We start from the raw sequence: 14,990 nt of genomic DNA, 5'->3' as shown, positions 1-14,990 counted from the left end.
TTGGTCGGCTGGTTATTCACTTCCGGAAATGTCATGAATTACCCTCTCGTGACACGGAGCTAGCGTGGGGGACCCTTTTCTTTCATTACGGCTCCCGTCTTTTTACGCAAATGAGCTCCGAAAACTGGACGAATTTGCACCGGTTGCAGCCGTCATTTAAGCTTGTTTAAGCGGCAGATACACTGCGTCGAGGCTTGCAGCAACGAGATCGCGTGCAAACTTTCTTTTCTCACCAGAACATAAACAGTTGGCCGAGCAAAAAAAGGCCATTCCTAGCTTCAGGGGTCTGGTCTCACGACCTTCAGTGGAGTGACTCTTCTCCCACAACCCGCGGCTCAAGCGGTTGAGGCACCCGACCCCTGGAGGACTTGACCCCTTGTGGCGTTTGGTCCGCTCGTTGTGAGGCCAGAATCACGCCTCGTTATGCAGTCTTGGCCATAAATGGGCATGGTCTGTAGGGCTACTGGAGCTCTATTTGCCAAGAGGAAGTTATTGATGGTTGCCAAGAGAGAAATATGGGCGTTTGACGGCGAGCTTCGGATGGGTTTGTTGTTTGTCAAGCGCGGAACGTCGACAGCTGATGCAGGGTTTTTAAACGACATCTTGTTGTAGTGTTCCGACGTGTTGGTTGAACATGACAAAAGACGCCTGATGAGAATCCTTGTATAATGGTGCCAAGCTCACGCAGTTGGTTGGCTCTAAGTAATACAATCCCACGCCAGAGGCAAAAGCTGAAGAGAGTAGTGAGATGCGAAATGGGGAGGCTCCGCTGCAAAAGCGGAGGTTACAGTGAGGCCTCAGTGACTCTCAGCGAACCCTGCCTTGCACGATCAAAGCGATACTGCAAAATGCATCAAGATTGAATCAAGATCCCACAATACGATGGAATCCATCACGGATCAAACCCAACAGAAGCAATTCCACCGATGAAGCTCAAACTTTTGATGCGATCTAATCGATCAATCAGATTAGATAATGGAAATCTCTGCTCTTCCTGACGCCGTCCGAATTGAACCCCCCACATACAAACCCGGTAACTCGTGCGTTCCAGGCCTGTGCTAACGACAAAGTGGCTGCAGGCGCTGGATCCCTCGCGTTCCGAGAATCTCCAGTCTGTCACTTTCTCTCTGCTTGTTGGTTCCCTATTCCCAATCGTCCTAAGCGAGCCCGATCTCGGTGGATTTGACCACCTGAGAGACCTGATCTTATCTGATGGAAAGTGGATTGCGTCTAATATCCTTCACAGTCTAGCCAGAAGCCACCCTTGCTCCTAGACAACTAACTAACTACTGCTTTAAAATTTTCCCTGTCAATTTAAACTTATAATAGTATGCTCTTCCCTCCCATGATCTGCTGGGCCTCTCTTACTTCCTTGTCTTCCCAAAGCTTAAGCTTAAATTTTATCCTCCTAAAGACAAGATCACCATGGGAGCTCTCGACAAGTTCCTTGGGCGCAAGGGCACTGAGGGTGATGCCGCTGAGGCACCCGTCACTGTCACTGCTGCCATGAACGAAAAGGACCAGGAGGCTGGCAAATATCCTGATGAGACTGGTAGCGCCAGCGATGCCGTTACTGAGAACGCGCAGCATGGTGTCAAGGCCGTTGAGGCTACCACTCTGGCCTGGAGCAAGAAGGCTCTTGCTGGTGTCTTCGTTTTGTATGTTTTCGCCTTGTCGCAATTGAGGTCGCGAACTAATGATGTTGCAGCATGTGGTTGATCTACCTTACCAATGGCTTCCAGAGCCAGATCAACTGGACTCTTGTTCCCTATGCCAGCAGTGAATGGGAGTCTCACTCTCTCATTCCGGTGATTGGCATTGTCGCCAACTGCATGACTGCTGCTGTCTACATTCCCCTGTCCAAGATCCTCGATATCTGGGGTCGTGCTGAAGGTTTCCTTCTCATGGTCACATTTGCTACCATGGGTATGGTCATGATGGCTGCCAGTCACAACCTCGCCACTTACTGTGCCGCTAGTGTAAGCCATCTCCAGTCCCTTACAACAACAGACATCTACTAATTACCCTTGAAGGTATTCTGGCAGGTCGGCTGGTCTGGTCTCACCTACAGCATTGACGTTATCACGGCCGATTCCACACAACTCAAGAACCGAGGTCTCGCGTACGCCTTCACCTCTTCTCCCTACATGATCACCGCGTTTGCTGGTCCCAAGTCCGCTGAGGCATTCCTCCGAAACGGTGATCAGTGGCGATGGGGCTTTGGCACATTCTCCATTGTCCTCCCCGTCGTCGCCATCCCCATGTACATCCTCCTGAAGTACAACCTTCAGAAGGCCAAGAAGCAGGGTATTCTTGTCAATGAGTCTAGCGATCGATCTTTCTTGGAGAACATCAAGTGGGGACTTATTGAGTTCGATGCTGCTGGTGCTTTCTTGTTCGCTGCTGGCCTTGTCATCTTCCTCCTTCCCTTCTCCATCGCTAGCAGCGCCCCTAAGGGTTGGGACACTCCATACATCATTGCAATGATCATTTTGGGCGTCGTGCTTCTGGCCATCTTCGGTGCTTACGAGCGCTTTGTTGCCCCTAAGCCATTCCTTCGCTTCGAGCTCCTTACCAGCCGCACCGTTATTGGCGTCTGCCTTCTGGACTTCGTCTACATGATCGCCTACTACTGCTGGAACAGCTACTTCACCTCATTCCTCCAAGTTGTCAACAACCTACAGCCCTCTACCGCTGGTTATGTCAACAACACCTTTGAGATCGTCTCTGGTGTCCTCCTCTTTATCGTCGGCTATGCCATGCACAAGACCGGACGCTTCAAGTGGATTCTGTGTGTCGGTATTCCCCTGTACATGTTTTCACAGGGTCTTATGATCTACTTCCGTCGCCCTGGTCAATCCATTGGCTACCTTGTTATGTGTGAAGTCTTCATCTCGATCGCTGGCGCTACCTTTATTCTTTGCATGCAGGTTGGTGTTCTCGCTGCCGTCGAGCATCAGTATGTTGCCACCGCTTTGGCTACTCTTAGCGTCACTGGTAACATCGGATCTGCTGTCGGTAGCACCATCTCTGCCACTATCTGGACCAACACCTTCTACAAGAAGCTCGCTGAGTATCTCCCTGAGTCTGCTCAGGCTGATATAGACTCTATTTACGAGTCCCTCGACTCTCAGCTCCTCTATGAGATGGGCAGCCCCGAGCGTCTTGCGATCCAGAAGGCTTACGGTTATGGCCAGGCTCGCATGCTTGCTGCCGGAACTGGCATTATGGCTGTCGCCCTTATCTCGCTGTTCTTGATCAAGAACTACGATCTCAGGAAGATCAAGCAGACCAAGGGTACTGTCTTCTAAGAGACTGGATTATCTTGAACGATGCGGTCAGATTGATCACAAACAAAATTATGGTGAAGGAGTAATGCTATATGATGTTATATACCTAGTAACTAACAGACAATTGTAATAAATGATGATGGCATTATGGCCTCAACAGATTGGCATATATGCCTTGTTATTTACCTTTGAAGTTCCTGTAACACGTGAAAATTGGCTGCGGTCTTGTATCGATCAGTGACTTGTCGCCGAGCAGCCGACTGAATGGATTCGAGAGCCCATGCCATGAACAAGTCAACGTGTTATTGATGAACTATGCGGCAATTAAACGATATGTAATTTACAGCATCGGGACATTTGTAGTTCTTAAAGCACGGCGTCCCGCTGTCTCGTGACGGTGATCTCTAACAGAAGGGTCCCGATTGAGGTGTTCATCCAGTAGGCAAACACTATACCCACCTGATCTACAGCATTAGTTGTGAAGAGTTTGCAGGATTTGCGCACTTGCATACGCCAAACTCAATTCAAGTCTATCAATTCTATCTTCAATTACATTTAAATCTTGCCGAGAATGAACTGCATGAGTCCCTGCTGAAGACCCGTCACCGCAACACTTCCGTGATCCTCACCCTCAAACTCACGCGTCCAAATCTTCTTGACACTCGGGCAATCCTTTAGTCGCGACACCAAGGCCGTTGCGCTTGGTTTCATCTTATCGTCCTCCGCACAGTTCTGTCTCTTGTACCACTTCTCGTCATCATCGTCAGGATCCCTCACCAACTCTGACTTGCCGGTGCCCCATGTAAGAGCCAGCGAAAATGGAGGGTCGACGGGCTTGTCGCGTGCAAGAAAAGCAGCCTCACGTTCGCGAATTAAAAAGTCCTTGTTCCACCAAATGACAGGGCTGGCAGCAATATAAGTGTTGAAGAGCTCTGGCTGAGTGAACATCGTGTTGAGGGTGAAGATGCCACCGTATGAATGGCCAAAGAGAGCCTTGCGACCCGTGTGAAGATTGGCCTTGGGGAAGAGCTTGTCTTCAACGTAAGGCATCACATCGGCTTTAATCCAGTCGAGGAATTCATTTGCTTCACCAAATGAGATGTCTGTGCGAGGCTTGCCGTATCTGTTGAGCGGCATGTCGTATTCATCAGCCGGTGGTGTAAGATCTGGGCCCCGACGGAAGTCGTAGACATATTTACTGGGCGGGTATCCAATGCCCACCACAACAGTCCTTGTGCTATTCAAGTATTCCAATCGACGGGAAACATCAACAGCTGTGAAGAAATAGGCATTGCCATCAACAAGGTAGCTGCGTGGTGATTAGATACGGTCTTTTTGGGGTAAGGTGAAGCACTACTCACACCAGATTGACCACTTCATTCTCAGCGGCAACGCGATCTTCACCCCAGCACAAAGGCCACGCTACTTGCACGAGATAATCACCCCTCTTGGTCTTGGCAAGCCACTCAAGGGTATTAGGGACACGAGCGTGTCCATGGCTATGATCGGCAGTCATTGTTCTGCTGTGAATGTGAATAAGACTTCTTGGTGTTGATAACGACAATAGTGGGCGGGCGCGAGTGAGACAACGCAGCATGACATGCAGCGACAGCAGACTAAGGTGAGACGAGTCAGTGACTGGACTGAGCTCAAGATCTGATAAACAGAGAAAAAAGATCTGATAAAAAACGCGCATTTACTTATGGGTCCTTTATGGCGTCAGTGCTACAGCGGTATCGGATCAGGGCTTCAGGCGGTTATGCTCGGCAAAATCCACTGACAATTTACCATTTGACGCGAAGCAATGCAACGGTGTCCCTTCGGCATCTGCAAGACAGTTCTTGTACCGATCGTATTGCCATAGCGTGATGCGCATGGTAGAGTAATGGCCCCGACCTTGTCAACCATCTGCGCTGACAAGTGACGCTCGCCAGCTCGCTGGCAGATGCACCTTGCTTCTCAGCGACTGGTGAACTTCCACAGATAATGAATGGTACAGGAGATGGCAGCCTATTCGATTTATCCATGGAGATGCCAAGTTTGACGTTCGGTAGTATAAAATCGCTATGGTGAGCAATGCCCCAAGGGCACGCACAGCGATGCCCTCCAGTACCGCATCAATGCCCACGTCTGAGCGACCTTTGTGAGAGCTGCCGGTCGCACATCAAGCATTCGACAAGGCTCGATCTATCCGTAATTAGTATAGCAGAATAAGAGAATCAAGGCACAGGTATGAGCCGCCAGATTGTTCCTGGCCGAGTGAGAAGAACGTTGCTTCGAGATGCGCTACGATGCATGCTTCTTTTTACAACTCGTACTCTAATAAGCTCATCAATAGATTGAGGAAATTTATGTATTGTATGTTGGATTAGTACCTAGAAACCTACAATATTTTGCGTGTGGTAGGCCTGCTTCCGAAGTTCTCTTTGTTGCATTAAGATGTTCCCTTGCTTGGGCTCGGGACGGAACTTACGAGTTAAAAGCACGAGAAAACTGCCATTGACTCAATGAACAGGAGCTGGTCAGATATGAAGATCGGGGATTATTGGAACCTCTTGGCCGACAGGGCTTACTGCAGCCCTATGAAACGGACCCGTAGGATCATCAGTACTGGTGTTACCCGCGACCGATGCCCCTTGGCACCTCTTATGGAACTGCCTAACTGCATGCTCTTATATGCAAGATCGAGGGCCCCAATATGGGGAGTGATCTTCTTGCAGGTGTGATGGTCCCACAGATGTGCATGGACATGGACGGTAGCAGTGTGATGGATCGAAGCCTGCTCGACACCCTCACTAGGCTGCGTCGCCCTAGCAGTCTAATTGCCATTGCCACAGGCACTCATCGGAAGGGAACTCCCATTGATTCTGTTGAATGGCTTGGCGACGACGTATAAAGCGAAGGGAAACTGGCGTAATGATGCAACAAGATGAAGCTCGATCTGCAAGACCACAGGCAAACATGTGTCGCAACATAGCAACATGGTTAGGACAAGACTTCAAAACTAATTCAGGTCAACAAGGCTAACTAGGACGCTATAAATCAGATTCGGACTCAATGATTCGCTGTGTTGCGCTTTCGTGCGCGGTGACTCAGCTCGTGGTGATTTGTCCAGCGATGATGCTTTGACATTCTGTGGTGGTTGTTAGAACGTACAATGTTTGCCTATGAGCTTGCAAACAACTACAACAGGCTGGTTAGGCTCTCAAATCAATGCGAGGTGTATGGAACATTGTTATTCGCTACGCATGCAACACACAGTTGTTGAACAAGTCCGGGTTGATCGTGAAGTGATGGATCTGCTAGGCTCATGTTCACAATTGCGAAAACCTTTCCCAACGAAAAACCCTTGGTGAGATGGCCGAGTTGGTTATGGCGCCAGGTTAAGGTCAACCTTAACACCAATTTCCTGGTGGAGCAATCCTCCTGGGTTCGAGTCCCAGTCTCATCAGTTTCTTTTGCTATTTGTAATGAATGGCAATCTTTTTGCTCGTCAGATGAGGCGATTGAATCAGGTTGCGATGTTGGCGGCATGAGCAAACTTTGTCGCCTGGCCGCTCGAGCCGAGCCGAGGAGGGGTAGCAGCGGCAGTTACAGGGCTCTTAGTGACCGTAGACCACTGAAGGCCCTGTAAGTTACGTGCAACAGTCAAGGCCATTCGTCTTTTTTTGCGACGCGAGCAGGATCATTAACGTCAAGTATACCACACAGTGAATAAGTAGGTAGCTGAAGACAGTTAATTGCAATAGTCACATGGGCATTTGAACCAAACTTATTAAGTCAATCATGTTTGGTTGAAGAAACAGACTCATTTTAGAGTCATCAAGATGGTCTATCTGAGAAGCTGTCCTGAGACAATGGTTTAAAGTTTGTACATAGTAATGAGATCTCAATCAATTCCGCCTCTGTGGCATTTCCACTTCTGTTACAATGTCATTCTTCTACTGGCGACGGTGGTGGCGGCGCTGTCGCATAGACCTTTTGCACTTGGAAGGCCTCTTGGTAGCCACGGGAGTGCTGATGGGAGTAGTAGGAACGGGGACAGTGCCGTTGCTGGGAACAACAGGGCTGGTAGCACCGTTTCCGCCGCCGAGGATCTTGGAAGCGGCGTGCTCAGCAGCGACCATGATGATGGCCTGGGTGTTACCAGTAGGAAGATCAGGGTGGATGGAACCGTCAACGACGAACAGGTTCTCAGTACCCCAGACCTTGGTGTCAGTATCGACAACGCTGGTACCATCGTTCTCGGTGCCCATGATGGCAGAGCCGACAAAGTGAGAACCGCTGACGTACTCGGCCATGAGGCTCTCGGCGGTAGCATTACTGGCGATGCTGAGGGTGCTGTTGGGCTTGGAGGCAAAACTGATGAGCTTGTTCATGAAGCTCTTGACAGCCTCCTTGTCGCCTGCAGTCTTGAGGTAAGGCTCGCCGACAAGCTTAGTAGCACCAGAGCTGGTGACGGTAAGAGAACCGCTGGAGGTAGCACCGTGGGTAAGGTAGACCTTGACCTTGACAGTATCGTTACCAGCGGCAGCGCAAGTACCCTGCACGTATCGCTCAACACCATCGGAGCCCTTGACAGTATCCCAGAAGATGAAGCGCTGGCCAGATTGAGCAAGGAGACCGTCACCCTGGGCGAAAAGATCGATGTTGGTCTGGCTAGGCTTGGTGAAGTCGGTCTCGGTGAGAGCTGACATGGGCTGCTTGGTCTTCATCTTGACGGTGAAGATAGGGTGATCCTTGAGGTTCTCTCCGACGGGGAGGTCGAGCCACTGATCCTTGGCGGGCATGGTGAGGCGCTGGCTTCCGCTGGCAACGGCCTCAATCTGCTCAGAAGGACCAATACCAGAGTTGACAAGAAGGCGAGGAGTGGCGAGAGAGCCGGCGGCAAGGACGACGGCACCGTTGGTCTTGAGGTTGATGATCTGGCGGGTAGAAGGACCCGACTGGACCTCAATACCGGTGACAGCCTTACCCTCACGGATGACACGGAGGACCTTGGTGTTGAGCTGGAGCTTGAAGTTGTTGTTGGCCTGAGCAAGAGGGAGGTAGTCACGGACGGGACCGGCGCGGAGACCGTCGTTGACCATCAGAGGAGGGTGAGTGAAGACAGACTTCTTCTTGCTAGGCTCCTCGATGGCATCAACCTCGGTGAAACCGTTGGCAGAGAAAAACTTGGATAGGACGTTCCAAGCGTTCTGGTCAACTCGCTTGCCGTCCTTGGTAGGGCTAGTGGTACCGGGGGTACGCTCGTAGAGCTTGTTGGCGGAGCTCTCAACATCCTGCCACTTCCAGCCAGTAGGCCACTTGTCGTCAAAGTCAGCAGGCTGAGGGCGGACAAACATCATGGCGTTGATGACACTTGAGCCACCGAGGATGCAACCAGCCATACTAGCGGTGTCAGTGCAGTAGGCAGAGGTGTCCTTGGCGGTAGTGAGGTAGTAGGCCATAGAAGGGACATCGTACTGAGTGACGGTGTCGTTCCAGTCCATTGTAGAGCGGCCACCAGACTCGTAGAAAGAGGCCTTGCCCTGCTCAAGAAGAAGAACAGACTTCTTGGACTCAACGAGACGCTCAGCGACAATGAGACCGGCAGTGCCGCCACCAACAACGATGTAGTCGTATGTAGCGTTGGAGACAATGGTAGTGAAGTTGCCAGGGTTGGAACCAGTGCTGCCTCCGGGGCTGGTACCGGGAGTAGTGGCATCGGACGCAAGCTTGGCCCAGGTCTCAAACTCGGCAGACTGGGCAGCGGCAGTGTCAAGGGAGTAACCACCGAAGCCAGCGCCATGGTAGTTGAGAGCACCAGCAGCGTCGGTGGGGTCGTCGAGGGCAATGGTGCTCATAGCGAAGCTGAGAACAGCGTTGGTATCAGCAGCCTTGAAGGTGGTACCATCGGTCTTGATGCAACCTTCGCAAAGGAAAGTGAAGGTGAAAGAGTCGGTGCCGACCTTGGTACCCTTCTCGATAGGCTTGATAGAGACGGTTTCATCGTCGAGAACGGCAGGGTTGGTGTATCCATCAGCCTGGCGAACTGAAGTAATAACCTTGCCGTCGTTGGGCCAGGCAACGACGAGAAGCTTCTTGGTCATGGTAGAACCCATACCAACGGATCCATAACCCTCGGAGATGGGAACGGTCATCTGACCGATGAAGTCGGTGCTAGGGTTCTTAGGCAGAGCAATACCGAAGGAGAACTTGCTGCTCTTGTCGGTGTACTGCTGGAATGTAATTCCCGTATCGGCATCCTTGTACTCGACAGATTCGGCCGAGACGGCCTGGTACATCAGCGCCGCTGATGAAAGGAGTGTTGAGAAACGCATGTTGGCGATGTTTCAATAGTGAAGACTATATATATCGATGGGTCGTCGGGAAAAGAATGTACGAATTGTAAAGTAAAAGCTACAAACAAAGAAACGAATGGACAATGTTGGCAGCCAGTGCCTGTAAAGAACGAAGAAAATACGAAAAAGAAAGGTAGACCAGACAAGATGGAATGATCAAGGCCATATCCAAGGTGAGATGTCAGTTCATTATATATACCATAGTAGATCCCCCACCAAGTGCCGGCGCTGGGGACGAAAATTCGCTTCCGAGTGCTCGGGACAGGTTTTGCAAACAAGAGAGACAGCATTGGTGGCTTAATTGTTGCACGGGCAATATTCGCTTTCATTGTGGATGAGGGGAGGTATTGCATTCGCCGAGTGTGGAGTTCGGCGAAGCCAGCATCAGGTGAGGTTATGCTGCGATGTTTGAGATATTGGATCCCAATGGGGGACTTCGAGTTGTAATGCTTCTTGTCCTTTCTCTTATTGGCTGTGGATCTGGTTTCAGGTCGCGGGACAGATCCCCTAACAAGGTAAACAGGGCCACGGTGGGCCCGAGTCGATATATTTGAAACGGCCTTTATCGTCCAAGCTTGTGAGAAACGGTTTCACTTCAGTAGTTTTTAGCCTTAAATTTTGTTTAATTTGGCTTCGGTAGACGCGTTAATTGGTGTAGCTGAACATAATCTGCATGGGTAGAGTGTAGATGACTCGTAACGAAACGGGTAGCGAAACGACTCTGCCTCATTTAGACAACAACAGATAACACCATGCAAGGGTTTAAATCTCCACCTGTCAAACCTTACAATTCTTCCACTGCCCACTTCCCGTTCTCTTAAACTCTTATCCAGACCATTCATTCACTACCTTATGTCCTGAGTTCGCTCTTCGCCAGCAGCAATCCATTCCCTAGCCTTGGCCTCATCTCGCGGCTTGAAACCGACCTTGAAAGACTTGGGGTCCGTCGTCAGCGAAGTAGGGTTGGCGTTGCACTCGATGCAATCCATGACGGGAAAGTCCTTCTTGTCCTTGGGAGGAAGAATCTCGAAAGCAGTGATGAGGCGGATGAAAGCTGTGTAAAGCTCGCGGTTTGCAAGGTGAGAGCCTGCGCACATTCGTGATCCAGCACCATAGGCGTAGTGAGGCGTGCCAACCTCCTTGTCGTCGATGTATCGCTCAGGGTTAAACTCGTAAGGATTCGCGAATCGTGATTCATCATAGTCTGCGGCGTAGGCGTTCTAAATCTCCGATCAGCTGCATGTTCCGTCACCATATGCACAGGGCTGTCTCACCATGAAAAACTTGGTTCCTGCAGGGATCACGGTACCCTGGTAAGGGATATCCTTGATGCTTTCCCGAGGCAGGCAGATAGGAATAACGGTCCAGAATCGGAGAATCTCCTTGACGAGGGCGGTGACGTAGGGAACCTTCTCTTCAACGAGGCATCGCTCCCAGGCTTCACCGTTGGGGTAGACTTTGTAGATCTCCTTGAGGGCCTTGTCTTGAATTTTCTGGCCGTGCTCGGTTGCGAGGTATGCGATGCCCATGATGACGTTACCTGGAACTGTGTCCAGACCAGCAGAAACCATAGTGAGGCAGATAGACTTGATCTCGGCTGTCGATTCGTTAGCGAAATTGCTTTGCAAGGCTTGTCTTACTCACCGTCGTTCAGCTTGGCGGTAGGGTCCTTCAGAATGTTTCCAGTGATGCAAGGCTTGTCTGTTCCGTTATCGATTCTGCTCTTGAGGTTGGCCAGAAGGTCAGACAGATACTTGTCACGTCGGACTCTGAATTCCTCAGCTGATGAGTTTTGCGCTCCCCAAAGTCGAAGTAGTGGAACATAGTCCTGCCAGTTGTTGCTAGTTGATCTGAAGTTTGAAATCTCGCGCTCAACGTAGGTGATTTCGTGAAGAAGCTCAGAGTTGACGTCACCGTCAATGCGGAAGCCGTAGTTCAAAGTCAGGGAAGTGTTGAGCGCAAATCGGGCAAAGTAGGGCGATGGGTCAAGGTCCTTGCTTCCATCTTTGCAATCGTTGAGAAGTTCCTCAATGCTGACGAGAGATTCGAGGTCGAGAATCGGCATGTAAGATTGAACGGCAGGGCGGTTGAGGGCAGTGGCGGCGGCCTTGCGGCGGTTCTTGCAGGATTCATCCCATGGCGAAGTGCCAATTGTGAAGCCCTGAGATGAAGAAACAACTGAGTGGAAGGTGTGAAACATGGGGCGGGAGATGAGTGCAGACTGGTGGGTGATCCAGAAATGCTTTACGGCCTCATAAGAGTTGACATAGATGACTCGCTGCGATGGTCAGAACTGAATATTCAAGATATCTGAAAATGCGAGTAGCGGCATGAATTCTCACCTTGGTTCCCAGGCGTGTCTGAAAGACAGGACCGTACTTCTTGGCCCATTTCTGCGCAACTCTGGCATGGTCCGTCCCCAACTGAATCAAGTTTCCAAAAAGTGGTACACCAGGAATCTCGGGGATACCCTTGATCTTTGGTTGGTCCGTCGAATTGGCCAACTTGTACAGCATGTACAGGCCGATGATAATAGCGAGGTAGATAACTTGATCAGACATGGTTGCTCGTGAAGATCAAGTCCAAGCGGGGGAAAGATGACTGTCTGTGCTGTAATGACATGGTAACGTGCAGTCCCCTCTGTAGGCTTTTTATACGCAAGATGAGCAACGTGACATGTTTCCCCTCAGCAGCACTGCTCGGGATCTGCAAAGAAACCCCAAGCCTTGATAACCGAACAAGCGGGGAAGCCGTGTGCCGAATCCCATCATGGCCTTTGTTAAGCAGGCCCCAATTGGGCTGTCTCGAGTCGCACGCGGGAAGTTTGGGTATGGCTTGATACTTATTGTCGGCTATTCACTCAGTGGGCCAAACCTGAAGAAGGAATTAGAGGAGAAAAGAGCACGATTCTTCGGAAATACTGCTAAATTGCTTGATATAACTCGGAAATATTTCCGACTCTTAGAGAGGATCTCGCAAGATCCACTAGCGCCCTCGAGATGCGTCATGATTTGACTGATTCCAAGAGGAGACGCTGGAATCGGGGTCCACATTTTCATTGTCGGAAAATCTTCCGAGATGATAAGAGGTCCTGCCACCTATTGTCGTTAGAGAGTTCTCCTTGACGGGCTGAACAACTCTTTTGACGAATCAAGACTAATGGAGTTGCCATTGAATTGACTTTGGCAACGTGCTATCGGCCTATCAATTTCCCGACACAGCTTGCAACCAAGCCAAGAAATTCACAACCTTATCTTGAATGCTGCAGGGGTTTAACGGTTACAAAATGAAACACTATTTTCTAGCAAATAAGAAATTATAGAAATAATTATGTGAACTCTCTCCATGTACAACTTGAGGCGTTTTTTTCTCTCTGGTTGCCTAACTGCGATGTTGGCTGACTTGTGTGAAGGTAGTAACCGCGTGGCGGATTATAAGAGCCGAACGCACTCGGAGGTTAGGATATATAAACTGGCTAGACCCATTTTATCAAAACAACAACGGTGTTCTTGACCAATGGCGAGGCGAAAGAGGGAAGAGTGAAACGGCCTCTTCGCGAGAACACACAATGTTCGTATCATGTATCTCGGATGTCAGTCGAGGAGCTCTTCACTTCACTGATTTGCGGCGGGCTTCGATCCATGCTCCGGGTCATGAATTTCAACAACACCGACGTGGATCGGGAAGTGAACTGAGAAAGCATCTATAAAAGCGAGCTCGCTATGGATCATGATGAGTTGCAACAACAATCACTCCTCCATTCATCACCACTTCCATCTCGAAAACAATCAATATGTCCGTCCCCTTCGACCTCGCAAAGCCAAACAGGACCATTCACATCGGTGTCATTCTGATGAACAGGTGAGTGATCAGAATCAACTCCCTCGGCGAACTCTGCTCACACATTTCCAGCGAGACCGAAATTCTCGACGTCGCTCCCATTGATTTCTTGTACGGGCTCTCCAAGAAAGCATGGAAGAGCAACTTCGAAGGCATTGCGCCTGAAAAGCTCGAGTCGGAGACAATGGATATGGAATTTTATTGGGTTCATGAGAATGGGACTGGTTCTCCCTGTATCTTGACAAGCGGTATCAAGCTTGTGGCTACGGTATGTTCACTTAACAACTGAACCTCATGTCCTTGTGCTGATACAGAAAGGACTCTTTTGATACTTGCCCTCCGCTGGATATCGTTCTCATGGGCGCAAACTCTGCTCGCTATACTCCCAATGAAGCTGAGCTTGCCTTTGTTCGCAAAGCCTACGACGAATGCTCTGCTTTCCTCAGCATCTGCGGCGGCGTCCTCATTCCTCTGCAGGCCGGTATTTTGAACGGCAAAACGGCCACGGGCCCGATTGTTGTTCTCGAGACTGTCCGAAAGCAAGCCCCAGAGGTCAACTGGGTCACTAAGCGCTGGGTCAGAGATGGAAAACTGTGGACAAGCGGTGCGCTTCTCAATGGCACGGATATGATGACCAATTTCATGAAGTATTACTGGGGCGGTCAAGGTGGTTTTGTTGACTTTTTGAGCAAGCTTGGTGCTTGGCCTGATCGCGATGTTGATTATAAGGATGCTGATTTCAGTGGGCTTTTGTGATATGCGCATTTGTCCATGTTTGGCGACTTCAATGAAAGATGAAAGTCAGTCAAGCTGTCGTGTATTTTTAAGTTGGAATAGTTCTTAAGTACAGTCCCTACGGCATTGCTGGAATTAAATTAGTGTTTCAAACGGCTGAAGAATATACAGTCGCAGACTCACATATTGCGCAATCTTTGGGCAATTCTCACATCACCAGGCGCTGCGCCAGTTCTGTTGAACATCACGGTCTAGGGTATCGAGTGCGTATCGCGAGTACACGCCCACTAGCCCAGGTCAGGGTGTTTTTTGCACCCTGATAGTTAGTGGCGAAGTGTTTGCAGATTAGCGCTGGACCCCTTTTGCCCCTCCAAAGCCCCTCCAAGCCCCTCCATCACTAGCCACATCGGTGAGGGCTCCAGGACCCCTTTTCCAGTGGCAGATTCTGATTGGCTGTTAGCTTCACAGCTCCGTCGATCTTGGGTAGCTCAAGGGAGAGAGGTCCCCACTGCAATCTCTGTTGCCTCGATCCGAGAGTTAAGATCTGTTAGCATTCTAACAGTAGAGTCAAAAGCTTCGCGGATTGATCAGGCCACAGGACATTTGAGCAAGATGCAAAGATGCACTTCTACATAGCAAAAATTAAATAATCCCGATGCCCAAAAGAAAACAATTAATCAGGGGAGCTAGATAATAAGCTAAACCTGATCGATGATAGGGAGGCTGAGACACTACGTCATGATAATAGGCAACTGTTTTTGGAGTGTGAGCTCAAGCGGCG

General features: G+C 50.0%; 5 protein-coding genes and 1 non-coding gene across 6 annotated transcripts; 3 read left to right on the top strand and 3 right to left on the bottom strand.

Annotated features, from left to right (window-relative positions):
• Nucleotides 1–1,425: 1,425 nt before the first annotated feature.
• Nucleotides 1,426–3,311, top strand: J7337_012639 (uncharacterized protein; the record flags this gene model as incomplete). Its single annotated transcript, XM_044830148.1, has 3 exons — nucleotides 1,426–1,658; nucleotides 1,709–1,979; nucleotides 2,034–3,311. 3 exons carry the CDS (start codon nucleotides 1,426–1,428, stop codon nucleotides 3,309–3,311), a joined length of 1,782 nt encoding a protein of 593 aa, XP_044675064.1.
• A 534-nt stretch (nucleotides 3,312–3,845) lies between these two features.
• On the bottom strand, nucleotides 3,846–4,806 carry J7337_012638 (uncharacterized protein; the record flags this gene model as incomplete). Its single annotated transcript, XM_044830147.1, has 2 exons — nucleotides 3,846–4,599; nucleotides 4,652–4,806. 2 exons carry the CDS (start codon nucleotides 4,804–4,806, stop codon nucleotides 3,846–3,848), a joined length of 909 nt encoding a protein of 302 aa, XP_044675063.1.
• A 1,835-nt stretch (nucleotides 4,807–6,641) lies between these two features.
• J7337_012637 lies at nucleotides 6,642–6,741 on the top strand. The gene has a single exon. It is a non-coding gene; the product is annotated as a tRNA-Leu (tRNA).
• A 490-nt stretch (nucleotides 6,742–7,231) lies between these two features.
• Nucleotides 7,232–9,613, bottom strand: J7337_012636 (uncharacterized protein; the record flags this gene model as incomplete). Its single annotated transcript, XM_044830146.1, has 1 exon — nucleotides 7,232–9,613. One exon carries the CDS (start codon nucleotides 9,611–9,613, stop codon nucleotides 7,232–7,234), a length of 2,382 nt encoding a protein of 793 aa, XP_044675062.1.
• Nucleotides 9,614–10,479: 866 nt separating this feature from the next.
• J7337_012635 (uncharacterized protein) lies at nucleotides 10,480–12,195 on the bottom strand (the record flags this gene model as incomplete). Its single annotated transcript, XM_044830145.1, has 4 exons — nucleotides 10,480–10,854; nucleotides 10,909–11,231; nucleotides 11,279–11,912; nucleotides 11,977–12,195. 4 exons carry the CDS (start codon nucleotides 12,193–12,195, stop codon nucleotides 10,480–10,482), a joined length of 1,551 nt encoding a protein of 516 aa, XP_044675061.1.
• A 1,232-nt stretch (nucleotides 12,196–13,427) lies between these two features.
• Nucleotides 13,428–14,230, top strand: J7337_012634 (uncharacterized protein; the record flags this gene model as incomplete). The annotated part of the gene is made up of 3 exons (XM_044830144.1): nucleotides 13,428–13,495; nucleotides 13,547–13,742; nucleotides 13,793–14,230. 3 exons carry the CDS (start codon nucleotides 13,428–13,430, stop codon nucleotides 14,228–14,230), a joined length of 702 nt encoding a protein of 233 aa, XP_044675060.1.
• Nucleotides 14,231–14,990: the final 760 nt, after the last annotated feature.

The sequence above is a fragment of the Fusarium musae genome, chromosome 10 (assembly GCF_019915245.1).
Source record: "Fusarium musae strain F31 chromosome 10, whole genome shotgun sequence".
Lineage (NCBI taxonomy): Eukaryota > Fungi > Ascomycota > Sordariomycetes > Hypocreales > Nectriaceae > Fusarium > Fusarium musae.
Note: the sequence above shows the minus strand (reverse complement) of the source record. Positions and strands in the feature narration are given on the sequence as shown.